Source organism: Lontra canadensis, unplaced genomic scaffold (genome assembly GCF_010015895.1).
Source record: "Lontra canadensis isolate GAN:19392208 unplaced genomic scaffold, GSC_riverotter_1.0 scaffold12, whole genome shotgun sequence".
Lineage (NCBI taxonomy): Eukaryota > Metazoa > Chordata > Mammalia > Carnivora > Mustelidae > Lontra > Lontra canadensis.
The window spans coordinates 28834277-28851787 of NW_022631006.1; the positions used below are offsets into that span (position 1 = coordinate 28834277).

General features: G+C 39.9%; 1 protein-coding gene across 2 annotated transcripts; it reads left to right on the forward strand.

Annotated features, from left to right (window-relative positions):
- Positions 1-8275: 8275 nt before the first annotated feature.
- On the forward strand, positions 8276-17243 carry PARP2 (poly(ADP-ribose) polymerase 2). Of its 2 annotated transcripts, XM_032856946.1 has the most exons (16): positions 8276-8403; positions 9391-9543; positions 9850-9920; positions 10521-10571; positions 10790-10886; positions 11291-11366; positions 12282-12384; positions 13101-13260; positions 13560-13698; positions 14978-15041; positions 15119-15253; positions 15620-15747; positions 15899-15998; positions 16397-16495; positions 16739-16863; positions 16980-17243. In XM_032856946.1, exons 1-16 carry the CDS (start codon positions 8361-8363, stop codon positions 17137-17139), a joined length of 1704 nt encoding a protein of 567 aa, XP_032712837.1. In that variant the 5' UTR covers positions 8276-8360; the 3' UTR covers positions 17140-17243. The 2 variants fall into 2 exon arrangements, with proteins under 2 accessions (XP_032712837.1, XP_032712838.1); XM_032856947.1 differs by lacking the exons at positions 8276-8403; positions 9391-9543; positions 9850-9920 and adding an exon at positions 9940-10294.
- The last annotated feature ends 268 nt before the right edge of the window (positions 17244-17511 follow it).

Consider the following 17511-nt stretch of genomic DNA (forward strand, 5'->3'; position numbering starts at 1 on the left):
TGCTCTCTCTCCATCAAATAAATAAAATCTTTACCAAAAAAAAAAAAGAATATGGATATTCTTTATTTACTCATTTGGAAATCCTAAGTGGGAAAAGGTAGATAACTGGTAGAGAATGTAAAGAAGACGGGAGGGTAAATTACATGTATTTGCTTATACTTACATAAAATATCTCACAAAGGATACAAAAGAAACTGTTAATGCTATTACTGGGGAGGAGAATTAGGTGGCCTAGGAGACTTCGTGATACATTCTTTGATCCCTTTTTAATTTTGAACCATGTGAATTTATTATTTTCAAAAAATAGCATAACAATAAAACTTGAGAATTATAAGGATTATGAGAAGGCTACAACCATCTATTACCACATTCCATTCCACATTATTTCTTTCACATCTTGTGCCTGGAAGAATAATGAACACCTACATTATATTCAAACTGATGTAGATCAAGGAGGAAAATGGGAATCCATTTACACTGAAGGTCACTAGGCAAAATGTTTTTATAAGAAGAAAGATATCCAAAATAAATGTAGTGTTTACTTCTAGAAGGTATCTTACATTTATTATAATACCGGCCTTCCTACATTTTGATTTTCCAAAGGGGAGCCTCATCATGGTTCACTGACTCACCCAAGGTCCCTGGAGAAGTAACCTGTGGCGCTAGTATTTGATAGGCTTGTCCTGAGCTAAGACCCCTGATTTTTCTTTAGTGTATCTTTTTAGGGTACCCTCACTACAGTGGCCACATTAAAATTGGGAGCTCCGCTTAGGGCTCACTAAAGTCATCAACTTCAGAGGTTGCTGCCTAGGCTCACTAAGAAAGATGGAACGCTCTGAGCAAAGACCAGGGCAAAGACAATGTTTGCTACAGCTCCCTCAATCCCAGCAAGGACCTGGGCCCTGCAGACACACGAGAGTTATAGTGTATTAGTCTGAAACTCCTCCCAAGATCTACCCTCTCACCCCAAGAGATGTAAGTCGAACAGCGCGTTGGGATAACAATACCTTTCCCTCCAAGCAAAATGAATCCAGGCGTTTTCCAAGAACACAGGCCCTCGGATACATGAAGCAGAGTCTATTGTTTCTGGGTCACCAGGTCTCGGGGAAAGAAGGCAGACCCAGTGCTGCAGAGGGCCACGTGGAAACAAGACAGCATCTCCCTGCCTTCCCCCAATCTCCACACTGCTGAATTAATGCCCTTGTGACTCACACATAGTCCAACACTTGCTTGAAATAAAGGCCTGCCATCAGGATACAAGGTTCAAATGGAAGAGAAATTCAAAACAGTTAGGGAGCAAAATTAAGTGCACACTCACCAGCCCACCACCAAAACTGAGAGAGTAAGTGGAGAGACAGGAAGCAGTTTTCAGAAGTGGCCTCAGAGTCTGATTGGCTGATAAATTAAAAGCAGTTTCCCTCCTCCTTTACCTTTAAGGGTGTGGGAATGAGGCAACCCCTTCCTTCACCTATTTGTCTCTTATGGAACAGTGATGCTACTTGCCCTGTTTTTGATTGAATTTTATTTAAACCAAGTTGCCTTTTGAGGTAATGTACTTAACACAAGCAAACACAGGCTAATTCAAGCTGTATATACTCATTCTTGCTTAGATGGCCCTACTGTAAACAATGTTCATTCCTTCAGGATCATTTCCTAAATTTTCTGACCTTAAAATGGTTAATTTATGCAAGGTAATGGGTTTCATCATAAACAGTCTAGATCCATTTAAGTTAGAACTTACCTTCAGGGTAATGTTCCAGTTAAGGAGCCTAGTGAACAAAAGATGGATGTGGTTAAGGGTTTAGGTTTTGAAGTAAAATTTAGCTGTACAAACCTTACTAAACTAACCCTTATCTTCTTAGCATTTTTGGCCAGTTACTACCACTAGTTCAAACTCCTTTGTCTTTTCTCAATTCTTCACAAATTTACTGTTTCTTAGTCTAAAAGTATAAACTCTTCCTGCCCTGGTCACTTCTTCTGGTCTTCATTCTCTTGTGAAAGCTCCTGTGTAAGTTAAAAATTCAATAAAATTTGTCTTTTTTTTTTCCCTGTTAATCTCTCTGTAAGGTTAATTTTCAGACCCTGCCAGGGACCCTAAGAAGGTTCCCTTAGAGTAGCAAATGAAAATCTCTATTTCAAAAAAAAAAAAAGAAAGAAAGAAAGAAAGAAAGAGTAAAAGTAAAAGAAAATCTCTATTTCAAGGTGCTGCACAGGGATATTTTAGGACATTTCACGTAAGTTGTGATAGTTTGCAAGATACTTCCTAGTTGCATGATCTGGAATAAATTTCTTAAACTCTCTGAGACTCAATTTTCTCCCCTGCACCATGGGGGAGAGTAATACCTACCACCCTAACATAGATAGAAATGTGGGAGAGTCTAGCATAATGACTGGTCATGGTACATGCTCAATTCATGTTCTCCTTTCTTCCTTGCTCATTCTCATTCTTATACAGAGAGGAGATGAAAAAGTAACTGCTTGTGAGTTTACTTATACACTTCTATTTGTCTACACATTATACAATTCTTTCTAGATACAAGTAAATCAATGGAAGTTAGTTTTTGCTCCTAAATGTTGTGATTACAGACCTATACTTGCCCATAATTTCCTGCTTCTTAACAGTGGGCAAGGTTACATTGCAGATTTTCTTCTTCTCCAGTAACATATATGAATGGATCATTTTGGAACCCCAGAAAGATGAGTATAGGGCTCTCTGAAATCATTGTGGGAAAAACTACTTTAGTAAAGGGCTTTGGAATACCAAGATGATGTACAAAGGCAGAGAGGTACAGATCCTGTACGTTTTAAGGGTTAAAAAGGAGAGGTGGCCCAATCTCTAAAGTGGGTTCCTGGAGAGGGGAATGAAGAAAGAATCTGGGTCCAGGAACAATCAAGTTGCAGATGCTGAAATCAGCTGACTCTACAAGACAGTGCTAAAAAATGTGGAGCCCTGAGTTGCTCTAAGTAGAACATTTTGGGCCACACTTAACACTAAACAAGTAGGATCAGCCACCTTCAACGAACCATACTGACCTATGCAATGATCTACTTGAACAACATCATCATTCTAGCACCAGAAGATAGTGTGCCACACCATGTGAGTGAAAAGCAATAGAGTAGAGAACACACCAGACTCTGTGTTTTGGGACGAACGTGGGAGTCAAGCTGCCCCTGCCCAAAGCCCTAAGTATTTTTGGATAATTTGGGGGGAAGGGAGGGGCATGTTGTTCTTAGCAAGGCATTGAAAAACAACTATCTCCCCACCCTCCACACACACTCTGAATTCATGGAAGAATCCATGTCAGTTACACGTCTATGGTTACCAATGATACAAGGATTAGATGGTATCACAGATTTAGCCCATTATCCCCAATTCTTGATGTTACTATTATAAACAAAAAGAGCGAAAGAAAGGAAACAAATCTCCCTGCAAATCACCCTTCTTCAGAAACCTTCTTTCTCATCCCCTGTCTAATCACCTCCTGTGCCAGCTACTCTGTTCATCCCTCTTGTGCATCCAATATTTCTCTTTCTCTCTTCCCCAATTCCATTCTTCCATAGGCCTCATTTTCTTGCATACAGTCCCTGACCTTGAGCCCTTGGGATAAATAGTAGATCCCTTTGCCTTAATCACAATCCTTCTTCTCCAGGCTTTTCAGCGTGTTCCTTCCTTCTCTGGACCTTTAATACCTTTCCCTTCCCACATTATCCCATCAGTACCCATGCTAACTCCTCTTCTCTTTCTTCCCCATTGGTCAGGCTCTGGAGGTCTTCTGAAACTTGGCTACTGTTTTGTTTCCCAAAAGTTGAACAAATTTATGAGGCCAGAGCAATATGAATATTGCTCTGGAAAACATACAAAAAATATCATAGTGATTATAAGACCAAATAGCAAACTCACATTTACATTTTGTAAATATGATTATTACAATTTTTAAATTAATTTATGTATTGAGTGTTAGAGAGAGAGAGAGAGAGCACACAGTGGGGAGGGGCAGAGGGACAGAAAGAGAGAAATTCTAAGCAGACTCCACACTGAGGGCAGAGCCCCACACCAGGCCCACCAACCTGAAGCTGATCATGATCTGAACCAAAACCAAGAGTCAAGCGCTTAACCAACTGCACCACCCAGGCTCCCCCAGTTATTAAATTTTTTTACCCCTTCTTTTCCCCTTTCTTTTCCTCTTCCTCTCTCTTCCTCTTCATTTGTCTTCTGTTCCTGCTATTTCTCCCCACATATTTTATATATTCTAGGAATTTAGACATTTTTTTAGATGCTACTTCTACACCTTCTTAGAACCCAAATAAAGAAAATAAAATCATATATATTTATAGATTGTTTCAGCCACTTGAGATTTGCAAGATTTTATGTATGAACTAAATGATTCTTACCAGAGCACTGAAGCTAGTTGCTCAGTCCAAGGGGATACAAACCGAAACTGGTCCTTAGGAAGAGTCCCTTTATATTTCTAAAGGCCTACTTATTTATTCTTGGATATCATAAATCCATTTTTAATACACTGTATTTTTTGAAACACATAGACTTTCCCAGAAATTATATACCTTTTACATTTAACTTGATTAGTCTATGTTTCCTGTCATTATGGTATGATAGAAAATGTAAATAAATCTTAGGGACATCACATTATAATCAGTAACACTACCTAAAATTTTCACTTAGCAGGATATGAAGTCTGGATTTGCAGTTAACTCTTCTCTGTAGTTACACTTATTTTGACTAATTCATCATTTTTTCCTTAATATATCTTCAATGCATTATGGCAATTTTAAGCGCACAGTAAACTAGAGAAAGGAATATAATGGACATCTATACATTGGTTACCGAGATTTAGCAACTGTCTTCCTTTGATTATTTTAGCTGAAGTATTTCTAAGCAAATTGCAGATGTCATGACATTTCACCCCTAAATATTATAGCATGCTTTTTTTAAAGGAACTTTTAAAAAAATCGTAACTACAATACCATTGCCACATCTAATAAATAATCTCCTAAGACCATCTAATACTCAGTTCATATCTATATACCCTCCTGCTCCCAAAAGGGTTTTTTTTTTAAGATTTTATTTATTTATTTGACACAGAGAGAGAGATCACAAGTAGGCAGAGAGGCAGGCAGAGAGAGAGAGAGAAGCAGGCTCCCTGCCAAGCAGAGAGCCAGATGCAGGGCTCAATCCCAAGATCCTGGGATCATAACCCAAGCTGAAGGCAGAAGCTTTTAACCCACTGAGCCACCCAGGCGCCCCCCAAAAGGATTTTTAATTGCTGGCTTGTTTAAAACAGCATCCAAATACCACACACTGCACTTGGCTGTTATGCCTCAAAAGTCTCTTTTAATCTAGAACAGTGCCAATCTCTGTTGTTACTATTATTATTCTTTTCTTATAAGAATAACTTACTGAAGTGAGTACGCCAGTTTTCCTGTGGAATACTAACACTCATACCTCACATTGTTATACTATGTGAACCTGAACAATTTTTCCATGTCCTTGCTTATCAAATTTGCAAAGGGTTTATTTGTATCATTTGTCTAGTTATGTACAGAAGATTTGGTTTCTCTTATGACTTTGGGATAGCCCTTTACATGTTAAGTACATTGAATTCAACTTTTAAACACTTTGTAGCTTTCCACTGGGCATTCGCTAAAAATCTTTGGTTTTCTTTCTCTTTCTTTCTTTCTTTCTTTCTTTCTTTCTTTCTTTCTCTCTCTCTCTTTCAGACTTTACCCATTTATTTGAAAGAGAGAGAGAGAACGAAGGAGCAGGGTGAGAGACAAAGGGAGAAGCAAACTCCCTGCTGAGCAGGGCGCTCAATACTGAGGATCCTAGGACCCAAGGATCATGACTTGACCCAAAGGCAGAGGCTTAACGAACTGAGCCACGAAGGCATCCCTCATTTTCTTTTTTAAGAATATATAGCCAAATAAGGTATTTCCCCCTTTTCTTGCTTTGCTTAAGACCTAAGAAAACTCTCATTCACCATACCTTTGTTAAACAGTTTCTTCTGGTTATGGATGATATGTTTTAATACTATTTTAATTATGTAGACTTTGTATCTGACTATAGAAAATTGTATCTTCAAAAATATATTTCAGTAATTTTCACTCTGACCACCATAAAAAAAAAAACTAAATAAAGAGAAGAAAAAATAAAAATAAATTTTAAAGAATATGGGTGGGATGATAATTACTACCAAGAAACTTGACGAATATAATAGCTTAGTAGAGAAAAACAAATTTTAATATTACCTAAACCTGTCCTGCCTCTTCTGAACTGTGTGTCATGGGCTGAATTGTGTATGCCCAACAAAAAAATGTCACGTTTTAAACCCTCAGGAGTTCAAAATGTGACTGTATTTGGAGGTAGGGCTTTTAAAGAAGTAATTAAGGCAAAGCAGATGATTTGAGTAGGCCCTCATCCAATATCACATGTCCTTATAACCAGACTGGGACATAGACAAACACAGAAGGAAGACAATGCATGGAAGACAGGTAAGAAGACAGCCATTTGCAATCCAAGGAGACAAGACTTAGAAGAAACCTAGGTTCTTCTAAGACCACCCAGGTTCTAAAACTACCCAGGTCCAATAGGTTAAGGGTCTGACTTCAGCTCAGGTCATGATCCCAGGGTCCTGGAATGGAGCCCATGTCAAACCAGAAGCCCCACTCTCAGCAAGGATTCTGCTTCTCCTTCTCCCTCTGCGGCTCCCCCTGCTCACACTGGCTCTCTCTCCTCTCTCAAGTAAGTAAATACAGAAATAAATCTTTCTTTAATTAAAAATTAAAAAGAAGAAGAATCCTACATTGTAGACATCCTTGTCTTGGATTTCTAGCTTCCAGAGTTGAGAAAATAAATTTCTGTTGTTTGAGCCACCCAGTCTATGACAGTTATGGCAGCCCTAGTAAACTAATATACTTTGTGAGCTTGAATAAATTACTTGAATTTTTCTAAAGCTCAGCTTCCTTAGCCATAAAATGGGGACAATAATAATACTTATCCTATGGGGTTGTTGTGAGAATTAAATCATGTTTGTAAAGCTCATAGCATAGTAATCAGCAAATAAATTCTAGGTATTATCAATTTGAGATTAAATGACATTATACATGTTAAAGCACTTAATTCTGTCTAGTACCCAAAGCTCTGATAATTATTTTTAACAAATGTTCCATTTTTGTCACATTTTCCTATCTCCAAATTAACATCTTTTCGACCAGTCTAGCTTATTTGTGTCATAATTAAATTAGATGCAACAAATGTTGACTTACTAAGGAAAGAAATTAACCAATTCAATCCAGCAAACATTTGTTGAGCACCTATATTTTGTCAGATTTATTTCCAAGTATCTGATAGACTTTGATAATATAGTAAATGTTATTATTTCTTTAAAATTATATTTCTATTTGAAGCTCTTATAAAGATGCAATTTATTCTTACGTGTTATTTTCTATCAGCCTTGTTAAACTTCTGTAATGAGTTAAAAATTTTTATTTTGTAGTTTCTTATTCACAACCAAACCACATACAAACAATAAGAATTTTGGTTTTTATATTTTGATGAACAAAGCTCTTTAATTTCAGGAAATCAAGTGTATCAATCTTTTATCACCAGTGACTTTTGTCTTAAGAAACCCCCCTTCCTTACCTCAAGGTCCAAATGGAGACCCTCAGCTGGTTTCGGGTGGTAGAGAGCTTGTTAAGCTCGGCCCCACTCCTGACCCAAAGTCATCACATCACATTTTCCCCCTCCTTCCTCATACTCTGCTTTCTCTTCAAAAAGAGGCGGGGGAGAGTAGTCTGAATTAGGTTATGAGGCCCCCGCGCCAGGGTACCTCACCTCAGCCATTGAACTCACTTTGCTGGCCGTGAGTCTGTTCCAAGCTCCGGCTAAGGAGGCATCCGCCAAGCCCTTCCCCAAGGGGTTGGGTCCATGGCATCTCCTGCCCAGTCTGCCCTCGCGCGGAGCCCCGTTCTCTGGGAACTCACCTCCCCGAAATCAGGGAGGACCCTGTTAGGGCCGCTGCATGGCCCCAGTCTCAGACCTTCCCAGGGGACATGGGGTAGAGTGACACAAGGCACTCAGCTCGTGGCCCCACCGATGAGCTTCCCTCCGCCCTATGGGAAAGGGTGGCCCCAGCGAGCATTTATAAGGCTCCCGCATCTAAAGACATTTTACAGTTATGGTGACTTCCCACAACGCGTAGCAACATGCAAATATCGCAGGGAGTACCGCCCCTGTCCCTTGTACGCGTCTTCTCAGCACGCACGCACGCGCGCTGTGTTCCCGCCCTGTGACTCCAGGCGGGTATTTCCCGGGGCGGGTTTGCTGACAAGAACGTTCAGGCGCCATGGCTGCCAGACGGCGGGGGACGCGCAGCAATGGGGCCGGAGGTTCGGTGCACATTGTAGGGGGCGAATACTGGGGGGCGGGGAGTCTGAAGAGGAGCTGGGCCGTCTGCTCTAGCCCCACCCCTTCCGTCGCCCCCTGACCCGTCCTTGGCTATCAAGCTAGTTTAGGTGCTGAACTTTTTAAACTTCAGTTTTCAGAGCTTTTCGGATTACAGAATTGTGTATAGGAGCTTGTGGACCTGTAGTAACTAACACAGTGCCAGCACTATTTTAAATACTTAATGTCATCTAATTTAAAATATTTATTGTAAGATGCGTCATTATTTTATGTATCACTAAAGGGAAAAAAATGCTTCCAGTTAAAACGTGATTCATTGTTTATATGTCATCCATTGTAAGATGCAGTCCAGTTTCAAAGATAGTAAAATTCAGGTCTTAGAATTGAGGAGTATTACACTCTCTGTGTTATGTTCTTAAATGCATCCAGCCTACAAATGTGTAGGTCCGTCCTACAAATTAGGTGCTATTGTTGTCCTCCTCTGGATTTTACAGTCGGGGCAACTGAGGTACAAAGAGATGAAGTAAATTCTACAAGTTTCCACAGCTGGAAGAGACCCAGCTAGGCTCTAAACGAGACAGATTCCAGAGCACTCTGTTAACCATTATCTTATACCACCTTAGGTAGTTTGAAGATAGGTATTGGGAAAGTTTGGGGACGCAAGTAAACAGAGATAAGCAGTCTGTATGACACTCATGCCTCAGGCTATGAGCTCACAAGAGCCCTGGGGCTCCATCTTATTTTATCTTATTTTATTTTAATTTGGCTAGAATAGCAATTTAGGACGTGATTTCTCAGACTATTGCCAAGAACAGTGGTATGGCAGTTAACTATTTCTTTGTAAATTTACAAAACCATCTTAAGCCATTTCTTTAAAAAGATGATTTTTTTTCAAAGTAGGATTGTGTTCAGTGGGTACTCATTCTTTCTTTTGGTTCTTTGCCTATTCTTTATGCACATGGCCTCTGTAGCATTAGATGAAGCTGGAAGAGTTCATAATGGCAACACAGCTATAGAAGACCCTCTGCCTGCAAAGAAAACTCGAAGATGCCAGAGGCAGGGGGTGAAAAAGGAGCCTGTGAATGGAGGAGAGACCAATAATAACAAAACAGAAGACAAGCAAGGTCAGCTTCAAGTGGTAGGCCAGAGAGGACATGGACTAGCAGGATTGTCTATGGGAGGGGTGAGGACAAGGGATGCCTTTTTCTTTCAACTCTTACTTCTTCCTTTCTTAAAGATATGATTAATTTTCTATCCTTTGGGCATACCACAATACGAATCTCTTTTCTTTGAATCTTCAGTTTCATGTAATTTAGACAGATTGAGACCTGGACAGATCAGGATTGCTTGGGATGGGCAAAGTTCATTATGACATGATAGTTATTTTTGATTCCCATACAAGTAGCTGTAGTATATATCTCCTCCCTCAGAGTCCGTGAAGACCTTGCTGTTAAAGGGCAAAGCTCCCGTGGATCCTGAGTGCACAGCCAAGGTGGGAAAGGTGAGAGATTCCTTTGCCCATCAATTTCTCAGAGAGCAGTTGTTCTTTTGCTACTGGGATTCCTGTCTGGAACACTACTAGTATTCATTTTAGGAATCCTCCAAAACACTACTAGTGATTAATTTTCTCACAGATTAAGAGATGGGGGTGCTGGAGTTTGGGGTTAATAATCAGGATTTTTTTTAACTTCTGGGGTTGTCATCAGCTTTCCGCACCTCATTCTCTTTCTCAGGTAGCAAATTATACCATTATCAAGGAAGAACCATCTTTGTTCTCATGAGAAACTGTGCTTTGGTATGGCATGAGTTACGAATGTGAAAAGGATTTGAAGAATACGGAAGAAAGGCTTCCTCTGGAGCAAGTTTCCTTTAAGTGTTAGAATCATTTGTTTTTCTGTAATTACAAAAAAAAGCCAACATGTTTTTGTTATAGGAATGAAGGGTTATATGTAAAAGAACGTGCTTTTGCAGTTCTTTCCTGGAAGGTAGATATTGGTAGTGCTGGAGAATGACACCTTGAGACAGAAGAAAATTTAGAGCATTACTAAGGCTCTCATGAGGACTGAGACTACACTAATGTCAATGTTTTCCTTCTCTCTAGGCCCATGTGTACTGTGAAGGGAATGATGTCTATGATGTCATGCTAAATCAGGTAAGGGGAGGAGCTGTTCTATGTATGGGAATTTTTTTCTTGGTAATTACAGATGAGCATGTCTCAATGCCCAGATCTTTAATTCTTAAGTCCCTGATATTAGCATTATAGTAGCTTTCTCCTTACAGCAGTTACTAGTACCTGTGACCAAGCAAGACATCAGTTTATGTGGCTTCCATTTGTAAACCTGTCTCATGTTGGTGTTTCTCTTATCATAGACCAATCTTCAGTTCAACAACAACAAGTACTATTTGATTCAGCTATTAGAAGATGATGCCCAGAGGCGCTTCAGCGTTTGGATGAGATGGGGCCGTGGTAATGACTCTTATTATTGGTTTTCTCATTTGTCATTCAGAAAGCCAGAAAGTGAGTAACCAGAAGATCTTCTGGGTTTAAACTGGTGGAAAGGAGGCTTTATAACCTAGGAGGGGCTCGCAAAAGGGAAATAGCAAGCATCTTCATTAACAAGTTCCCATTGGAAAAACTAAGAGCAGCCTGTTGAGGCTGGGAAGTGTCCTGCAGTTGGTCTGCTAATGCTGTTCAGGGACTGTGGCAGTTAGCAGGTAACTGATACCAACAGGATCAGTCCGCTCGGCCCATTCACCTTTCCCTCTCCCCTTCCTGCCTATTTGTCAGATGCTTAAGAGGGGAGACTTTGAGAAAATTCTTCTTGGATTGGGAGGCAGGAAACCATCTTATGTGTGGAATTTATTTTGCAGTTGGGAAAATGGGGCAGCACAGCTTGGTGGCTTGCGCAGGGGACCTCAACAAAGCCAAGGAAATCTTTCAGAAGAAGTGAGTTCTAAGAAATGAGTATCAAAAAATACCATTCTTTTTCTTCCATGTATCTTCTTTTAAGAATTTTATAAGAAGTGTGATTTGGCCTCAATGTTAATGTGTTTCCACTGTGACATTCTAGGAGTAGAATACCAAACTGCATCCTTAGTTAGTGATTACATCACCTGGAACCTTGAAATTAACTAAAAACAGGGGCGCCTGGGTGGCTCCGTGGGTTAAAGCCTCTGCCTTGGGCTCAGGTCATGGTCCCAGGTTCCTGGGATCGAGCCCCGCATCAGCCTCTGCTCCACAGGGAGCCTGCTTCCTCTCCTCTCTCTCTGCCAGCCTCTCTGCCTACTTGTGATCTCTCTCTCTGTGTCAAATAAATAATAAAATCTTAAAAAAAAAATGAAAGTATTAAAAAAGAAAAAGAAAGAAATTAACTAAAAACACAAGAATCTAATATATTTAGCATATGACCAACAATTAAGGAAATTTGGGAAAAGGGGGTGAGATGCGAATATTCAGTTAGAGCTTTAAAAATTCTAAAAATAGTAAAATATGATACGGAGACAGAGCTTTCTGGTCTCTGGGAATCTTTCAGAGAAAGAGCTTAGAAAGGGATCTTTTGTCTAAAATCTCAAAGGCTTTTGTGGTATTTTGGGGCCTTTGGGAAACTCAAGAGTCCTTTTTTCCCATTTTTTATTCCTATCGACTCTAGAGCCTTTTTTTCTTTTTTTCATTTAGGGTCCTAATTTAGAATCCAGGATTTTGGGGAATTCAGATATAAGAGTTGTAAGAAATAGTTGGCGGGGGGGAGAAATAGTTTGGAGATGTTCTAAGGAAACAATTATAAGCCCATTCCTAGTAGTAAGAGTTTTCTTACTTGTAAGATTTTTTATAAGATTTTTCTCACCATTGTGGATCCCACAGATTCCTTGACAAAACAAAAAACAATTGGGAGGACCGTGAGAAGTTTGAGAAGGTGCCTGGAAAATATGATATGCTAGAAATGGACTATACCACCAATACACAGGTAAACTCCAGCTGTACATTTGGGGAGAAAACTGCTTCCTCTGAACCAAGGTGAAGTCTAGCAGAATGGCTTAGATCGGGTCCCAGACTAGAACAGATCAGGGTATCCTGAGTCTTGCTATTTCCCACCTAAGCAAAGGAAACAGTTCCCTCAGGGGTAACTTTCACTGATCTTTGTAATCTTGAAAGGACTGTAATAAGAATAGAATATGCTTTCTAGTCTCATTATTTAATACAGTTCTTTTAAAATCTTTGGTCCTCTTTCCAGAAGTTTAATGTATGGATTGAGAGAGGAGTAATAGCATTTAAAGTTGTCTTCACTTCTGGTTATACACCACATTTAAAAAAATTAATTTCAACAAGTTGAGTTGGAACCAGGATGCTGAAAACTGTCATAGTATCTGAGAAATGTAAAAATCTTAGTCTTTTTAAGATGAGAAGATCTGAGACCTAATGGCTGTCATAACATACTTAAACATAACAACTCATTAGGAGAGCCTTTTAGACTTGTTCTGGGAGTTTAACTGTGGGAGGCATAGGGAAGAGCAGAAGGTGGAATCACATCAAGTACTCTAACCAGGTTAATGATGGAATGAGCCTGTGTTCAAGCAGAAGCTGATTGGTGTTCACCTGCCAGGGGTACTATAAAGCCAGCCCTTGCAGGGACCTTAAAATAGATCCTTCCGGATTTTGTAATTCTCTTTTTTTCCATTGTAGAGTGAAGAAGAATCAAAAGGGGACTCTCTTAAATCCCCTTTGAAACCAGAATCACAGCTAGATCTTCGTGTGCAGGAGCTGATAGAGTTGATCTGTAATGTCCAGGCCATGGAAGAAACGATGGTAGAAATGAAATACGACACCAAGAAAGCCCCACTGGGTAGGACTTCAGATTCTTTTTTTTTTTTTTTTTTTTTTTTTTAGGACTTCAGATTCTATCCCACATCCTCTCTTTGTATTTCCTAGTTCCTTTAATAGGATATTTCATCACCTTCATGATTTAAAGCTTGTTGATACTGTGAATGAAAGAAAGGAGATCTGGGGTGAGAGGTAGTGTCGGGTAGGAGACGCTGTTTTGAGAGCTGAAAGGTGGGAGTGTTTGTCGATTAGGCACATGAATACTGTTTTCAGGATAGGACCCTAGTTGTGAGTTCTGATGATCTCTGGATGGGCCTGCAGGGAAGCTGACAGTGGCACAAATCAAGGCAGGCTACCAGTCTCTAAAGAAGATTGAGGACTGTATTCGGGCTGGTCAGCATGGACGAGTTCTTATGGAAGCTTGCAATGAATTCTACACCAGGATCCCACATGACTTTGGGTAAGGCCTGTGCTGCTACACTTCTCTTTGGTCTTCTACCCACCTATATCCATCTACATCACTCAACAGTAACTATAATCTTTTTACTCTCAATTCTAATGAAATGATCATCTTAGATAGATACAGAGCCAAAATGATTTATAGATAGCCTGTGTAGTCCACTTACAAGTTTGGGATGCCATCTCCTGGTCTGATTATAACCATATTTTCTGACCGAGTAGAAGTTACCAAGAAAAATAGGCCTAGATATCCAGCCATCAAGTAAAATAGCTTCAGGTGTGAAAGTCTCTATTCCGTATTCAAATGACAGTAGATATAGAAAATACATTTTATCTTTGTTGATTCTATATTCTGGTGCTTTTTCTGTTTTTATTCTTTTCTTGCTTTATAGCACTCTATGACCTAAAAATAACCCTGAGTGGTCAGCAGGTCTACTTCTGTTTCTAGACAGGACTATATCCAAGCTGTTACTTTTTGATGTTGATATATCTAATTTAAAAAATAAAATTTGGGTATTATCAATAACAAGAAATAACAAGGGTTGGAGAGGATGTGGAGGAAAAGGAACTCTTGTATACTACTGATAGAACTGTAAATTAGCACAGCCACTATAGGAAACAGTATGGAGATTCTTCAAAGAATTAAAGAGTAGAACTACCATATGACCCAACCATTCCACTTCCGGATATTTATCTGAAAAATATGAATACACGAATTCAAAAAGATATGCATCCCTGTGTTCATTGCAGCATCATTTACAATAGCCAAGATATGGAAACAACCTGTGTGTTCATTACAGATGAATGGATAAAGAGGAAGTGGTATATATATACAATGGAATACTACTCAGTTATAAAAAAAAGAGTGAAGTCTTGCCATTTGCACAACATGGTTGGATGGATCTTGATGGTATTATGCTAAGCAAAATAAGCCAACAGAGAAAAACAAATACCATATGACTTAATTCATGTAGATTCTAAAAAAAAAAATTCATAGATACAAGGAACAGACAGAGGAAAGGGGTTGGGGGTGGGTGAAATTGGTGAACGGGGCCGCTGTAAGGTGAGGGATAGTAACTGAACTTGCAGTGATGACTCTCAAATTACAAAGCTGCACATCTGAAATGTATTAAGGGAACCCATAAAAAAGAATTGCATTTCTAGTCCCAGATGTCAAAATCTATACAGTGTGTTTGTTTTATCTTTAGTCTGTTACTTTTAGTCATATGCCTTTGGCCACCCATCAGAGAACTGATTATGGATTATATCTCTGTCCTTAGACTCCGTACCCCTCCATTAATCCGGACAGAGAAAGAACTGTCAGACAAAGTACAATTACTAGAGGTGAGACGTGTGGATTGGGAAGTATTACTCTCTGGTTCCAAGTCCCTACACATTGATCCTATATCTCATCTTGTCAGGCTTTGGGAGACATTGAAATTGCCATTAAGCTGGTGAAGACAGAGCTGCAAAGCCCAGAACACCCATTGGACCAACACTATAGAAAACTGCATTGTGCCCTGCACCCTCTAGACCATGAAAGTTATGAGTTCAAAGTAAGAAAAATGATCATTTATTTTCCTACCTGTAGGACCTCTGCTCCTTACCCTGTTCTGTGACTACTCTGGTTAAGAATGAACTTTTTTTTTTTTTTTTTGGAGAGCAGCAAGCAAGGTTTATTGAGTGATAATACAAAGCTCCCAAAGGAGGGGACCCAAGAGGGTTGCCCAAGAGCAAACTTTTGTATAGAGCAGAATTTCAGTTTACCAGGAATTAGGGGAGGTAGAGCTCTTTCTGACTGTCTTGTGAGGCCATTAGGGAGCAGAAAGTCTCTGATTTTTACCAGAAGCCCTGAGGTTCTTCAGTTTGGTCTGGTCTCTTGTAGAGTCCACACCAGCCATTTCTTTCATTTCTTCTCACAGGTGATTTCCCAGTACCTGCAGTCTACTCATGCTCCCACACACAGGGACTATACCATGACCTTGCTGGATGTCTTTGAAGTGGAGAAGGAGGGTGAGAAAGAAGCCTTCAGAGAGGACCTTCATAACAGGTCTCAGTTTAGCTTTGGGTTTGGGAAGACATTGCCTTGCCAGAAGTGCAGTTATGGAACTTCTGGAAAATGGGAGAAAATGGCTTTTTTATCCTTATAGCCTATCTCTGCTGGAGAGCAACAGAGTACAATAATAATACCTGTTCCCTAGGATGCTGCTATGGCATGGTTCCAGGCTTAGTAACTGGGTGGGAATCCTGAGCCATGGGCTTCGAATTGCCCCACCTGAGGCTCCCATCACAGGTTACATGGTGAGTAGAATCCTGGAAGGAGGCACAAGGGTAAAGGATACAATAATTTTCTTAGTCCTTTCCCCCCCTCCCTTTTTTCTTCTAGATTAGGATTCCATAGTACCTTTCCCGAGAAGTAAACCAGCTCACTGATAACCCTGACTTTTTTTTTCTTTTTTCACACCCTAACATTTCTTACTATGTCCCTCTTTCTTTAAATTCCTAAAGATATCCTTTCTACCCCCTCAGAAAGCAGAGACTCACGAATACACCTGCTTCTCTGGAAAAGAATTGCAAAGGGAAATGGAGAAAGGTCTATATTGTGTTTAAGATCATGAAACACAGGGTCAGTGGTACAGGCCTTCTTGCTAACACAATGGATTAAGCAGCTGACCTTCAAGTTTGTTTATATATTTCAGTTTGGGAAAGGAATCTACTTCGCCGACATGTCTTCTAAGAGTGCCAATTACTGCTTTGCTTCTCGAGTGAAGGATACTGGACTACTGCTTTTATCAGAGGTGAGATGAACATATTTATGATCTCTAGTTTATTATTAGTTCCTGTTTTTCCAGAGAGAAAAGTTTGATTCCAGAACCAAGAGGTTCACCTGGGAGAACTTGAAAGGGGAGCAAAGGGCAATTTCCATTCCATTCCTGTGCAGGAGGAGGGGAAGAAAGTACTGGTGGGATTTTCTGTTTGGCCTTAGAGCCATCCAGTTCTCAGGAAGATGTGGGTGTTTAAAGATCTTTTTTGCTTTGCAGGTCGCTTTAGGTCAGTGTAATGAGCTATTAGAGGCCAATCCTGAGGCAGAAAGATTACTTCAGGGCAAACATAGCACCAAGGGACTAGGCAAGATGGCTCCCAGTCCTGCCTCCTTCATCACCCTGTGAGTACTCAGAGCCTATAAAGCCAGAAGACTTCTTTTGGCCAGATAAGACTCTCTACTTTCTATATTCCAGCTTCTCAGAGGCAGATATTGACATGCTTTTTTTCATTTGGCAGGAATGGGAGTATGGTACCCTTAGGACCAGCAAGTGACACAGGAGTTCTGAATCCAGAGGGTTATACCCTCAACTACAATGAATTTATTGTCTATAACCCCAACCAGGTCCGTATGCGATACCTGCTAAAGGTTCAGTTTAATTTCCTGCAGCTGTGGTGAATATTAAATAAACTAGATAAGGTATGATCTTCAAACAAGAAAATAGGCAGTGTTGTACTCTTGAATTTTCTGATCTTTTATGTAATAAAAATGGCAGAAATCTACCATTGGCTTCTTTGGGCTTTATTTCTCCAACCACGTATTCTTCTCATGTTCATACTTCTTCATCTTCAGGACAGGAAGTACACATTGCCTTATGTATCCCATAGCTAGCTGCAAGTTACTCAGGATCCTGTTCCTAACAGCAGAATAACCTCTGTGCATTGAAGGACACTAATGGTGACTGATGCTTTTCCCCATTTAAGTAAATTTAAGCAACGTGGAGTTTGTTGGGTATTACTATAAGAAGGGTAGAGACTGGGCACCTGGGTG

Coding starts and splice junctions, on each gene's coding strand:
- PARP2 (XM_032856946.1), top strand. CDS start 8,361: ATGGCTGCCAGACGGCGGGGGACGCGCAGCAATGGGGCCGGAG. Junction 9,921..10,520: donor GCACAGCCAAGGTGGGAAAG/GTGAGAGATTCC, acceptor CCTTCTCTCTAG/GCCCATGTGTACTGTGAAGG. Junction 15,254..15,619: donor ATGAAAGTTATGAGTTCAAA/GTAAGAAAAATG, acceptor TTCTTCTCACAG/GTGATTTCCCAGTACCTGCA.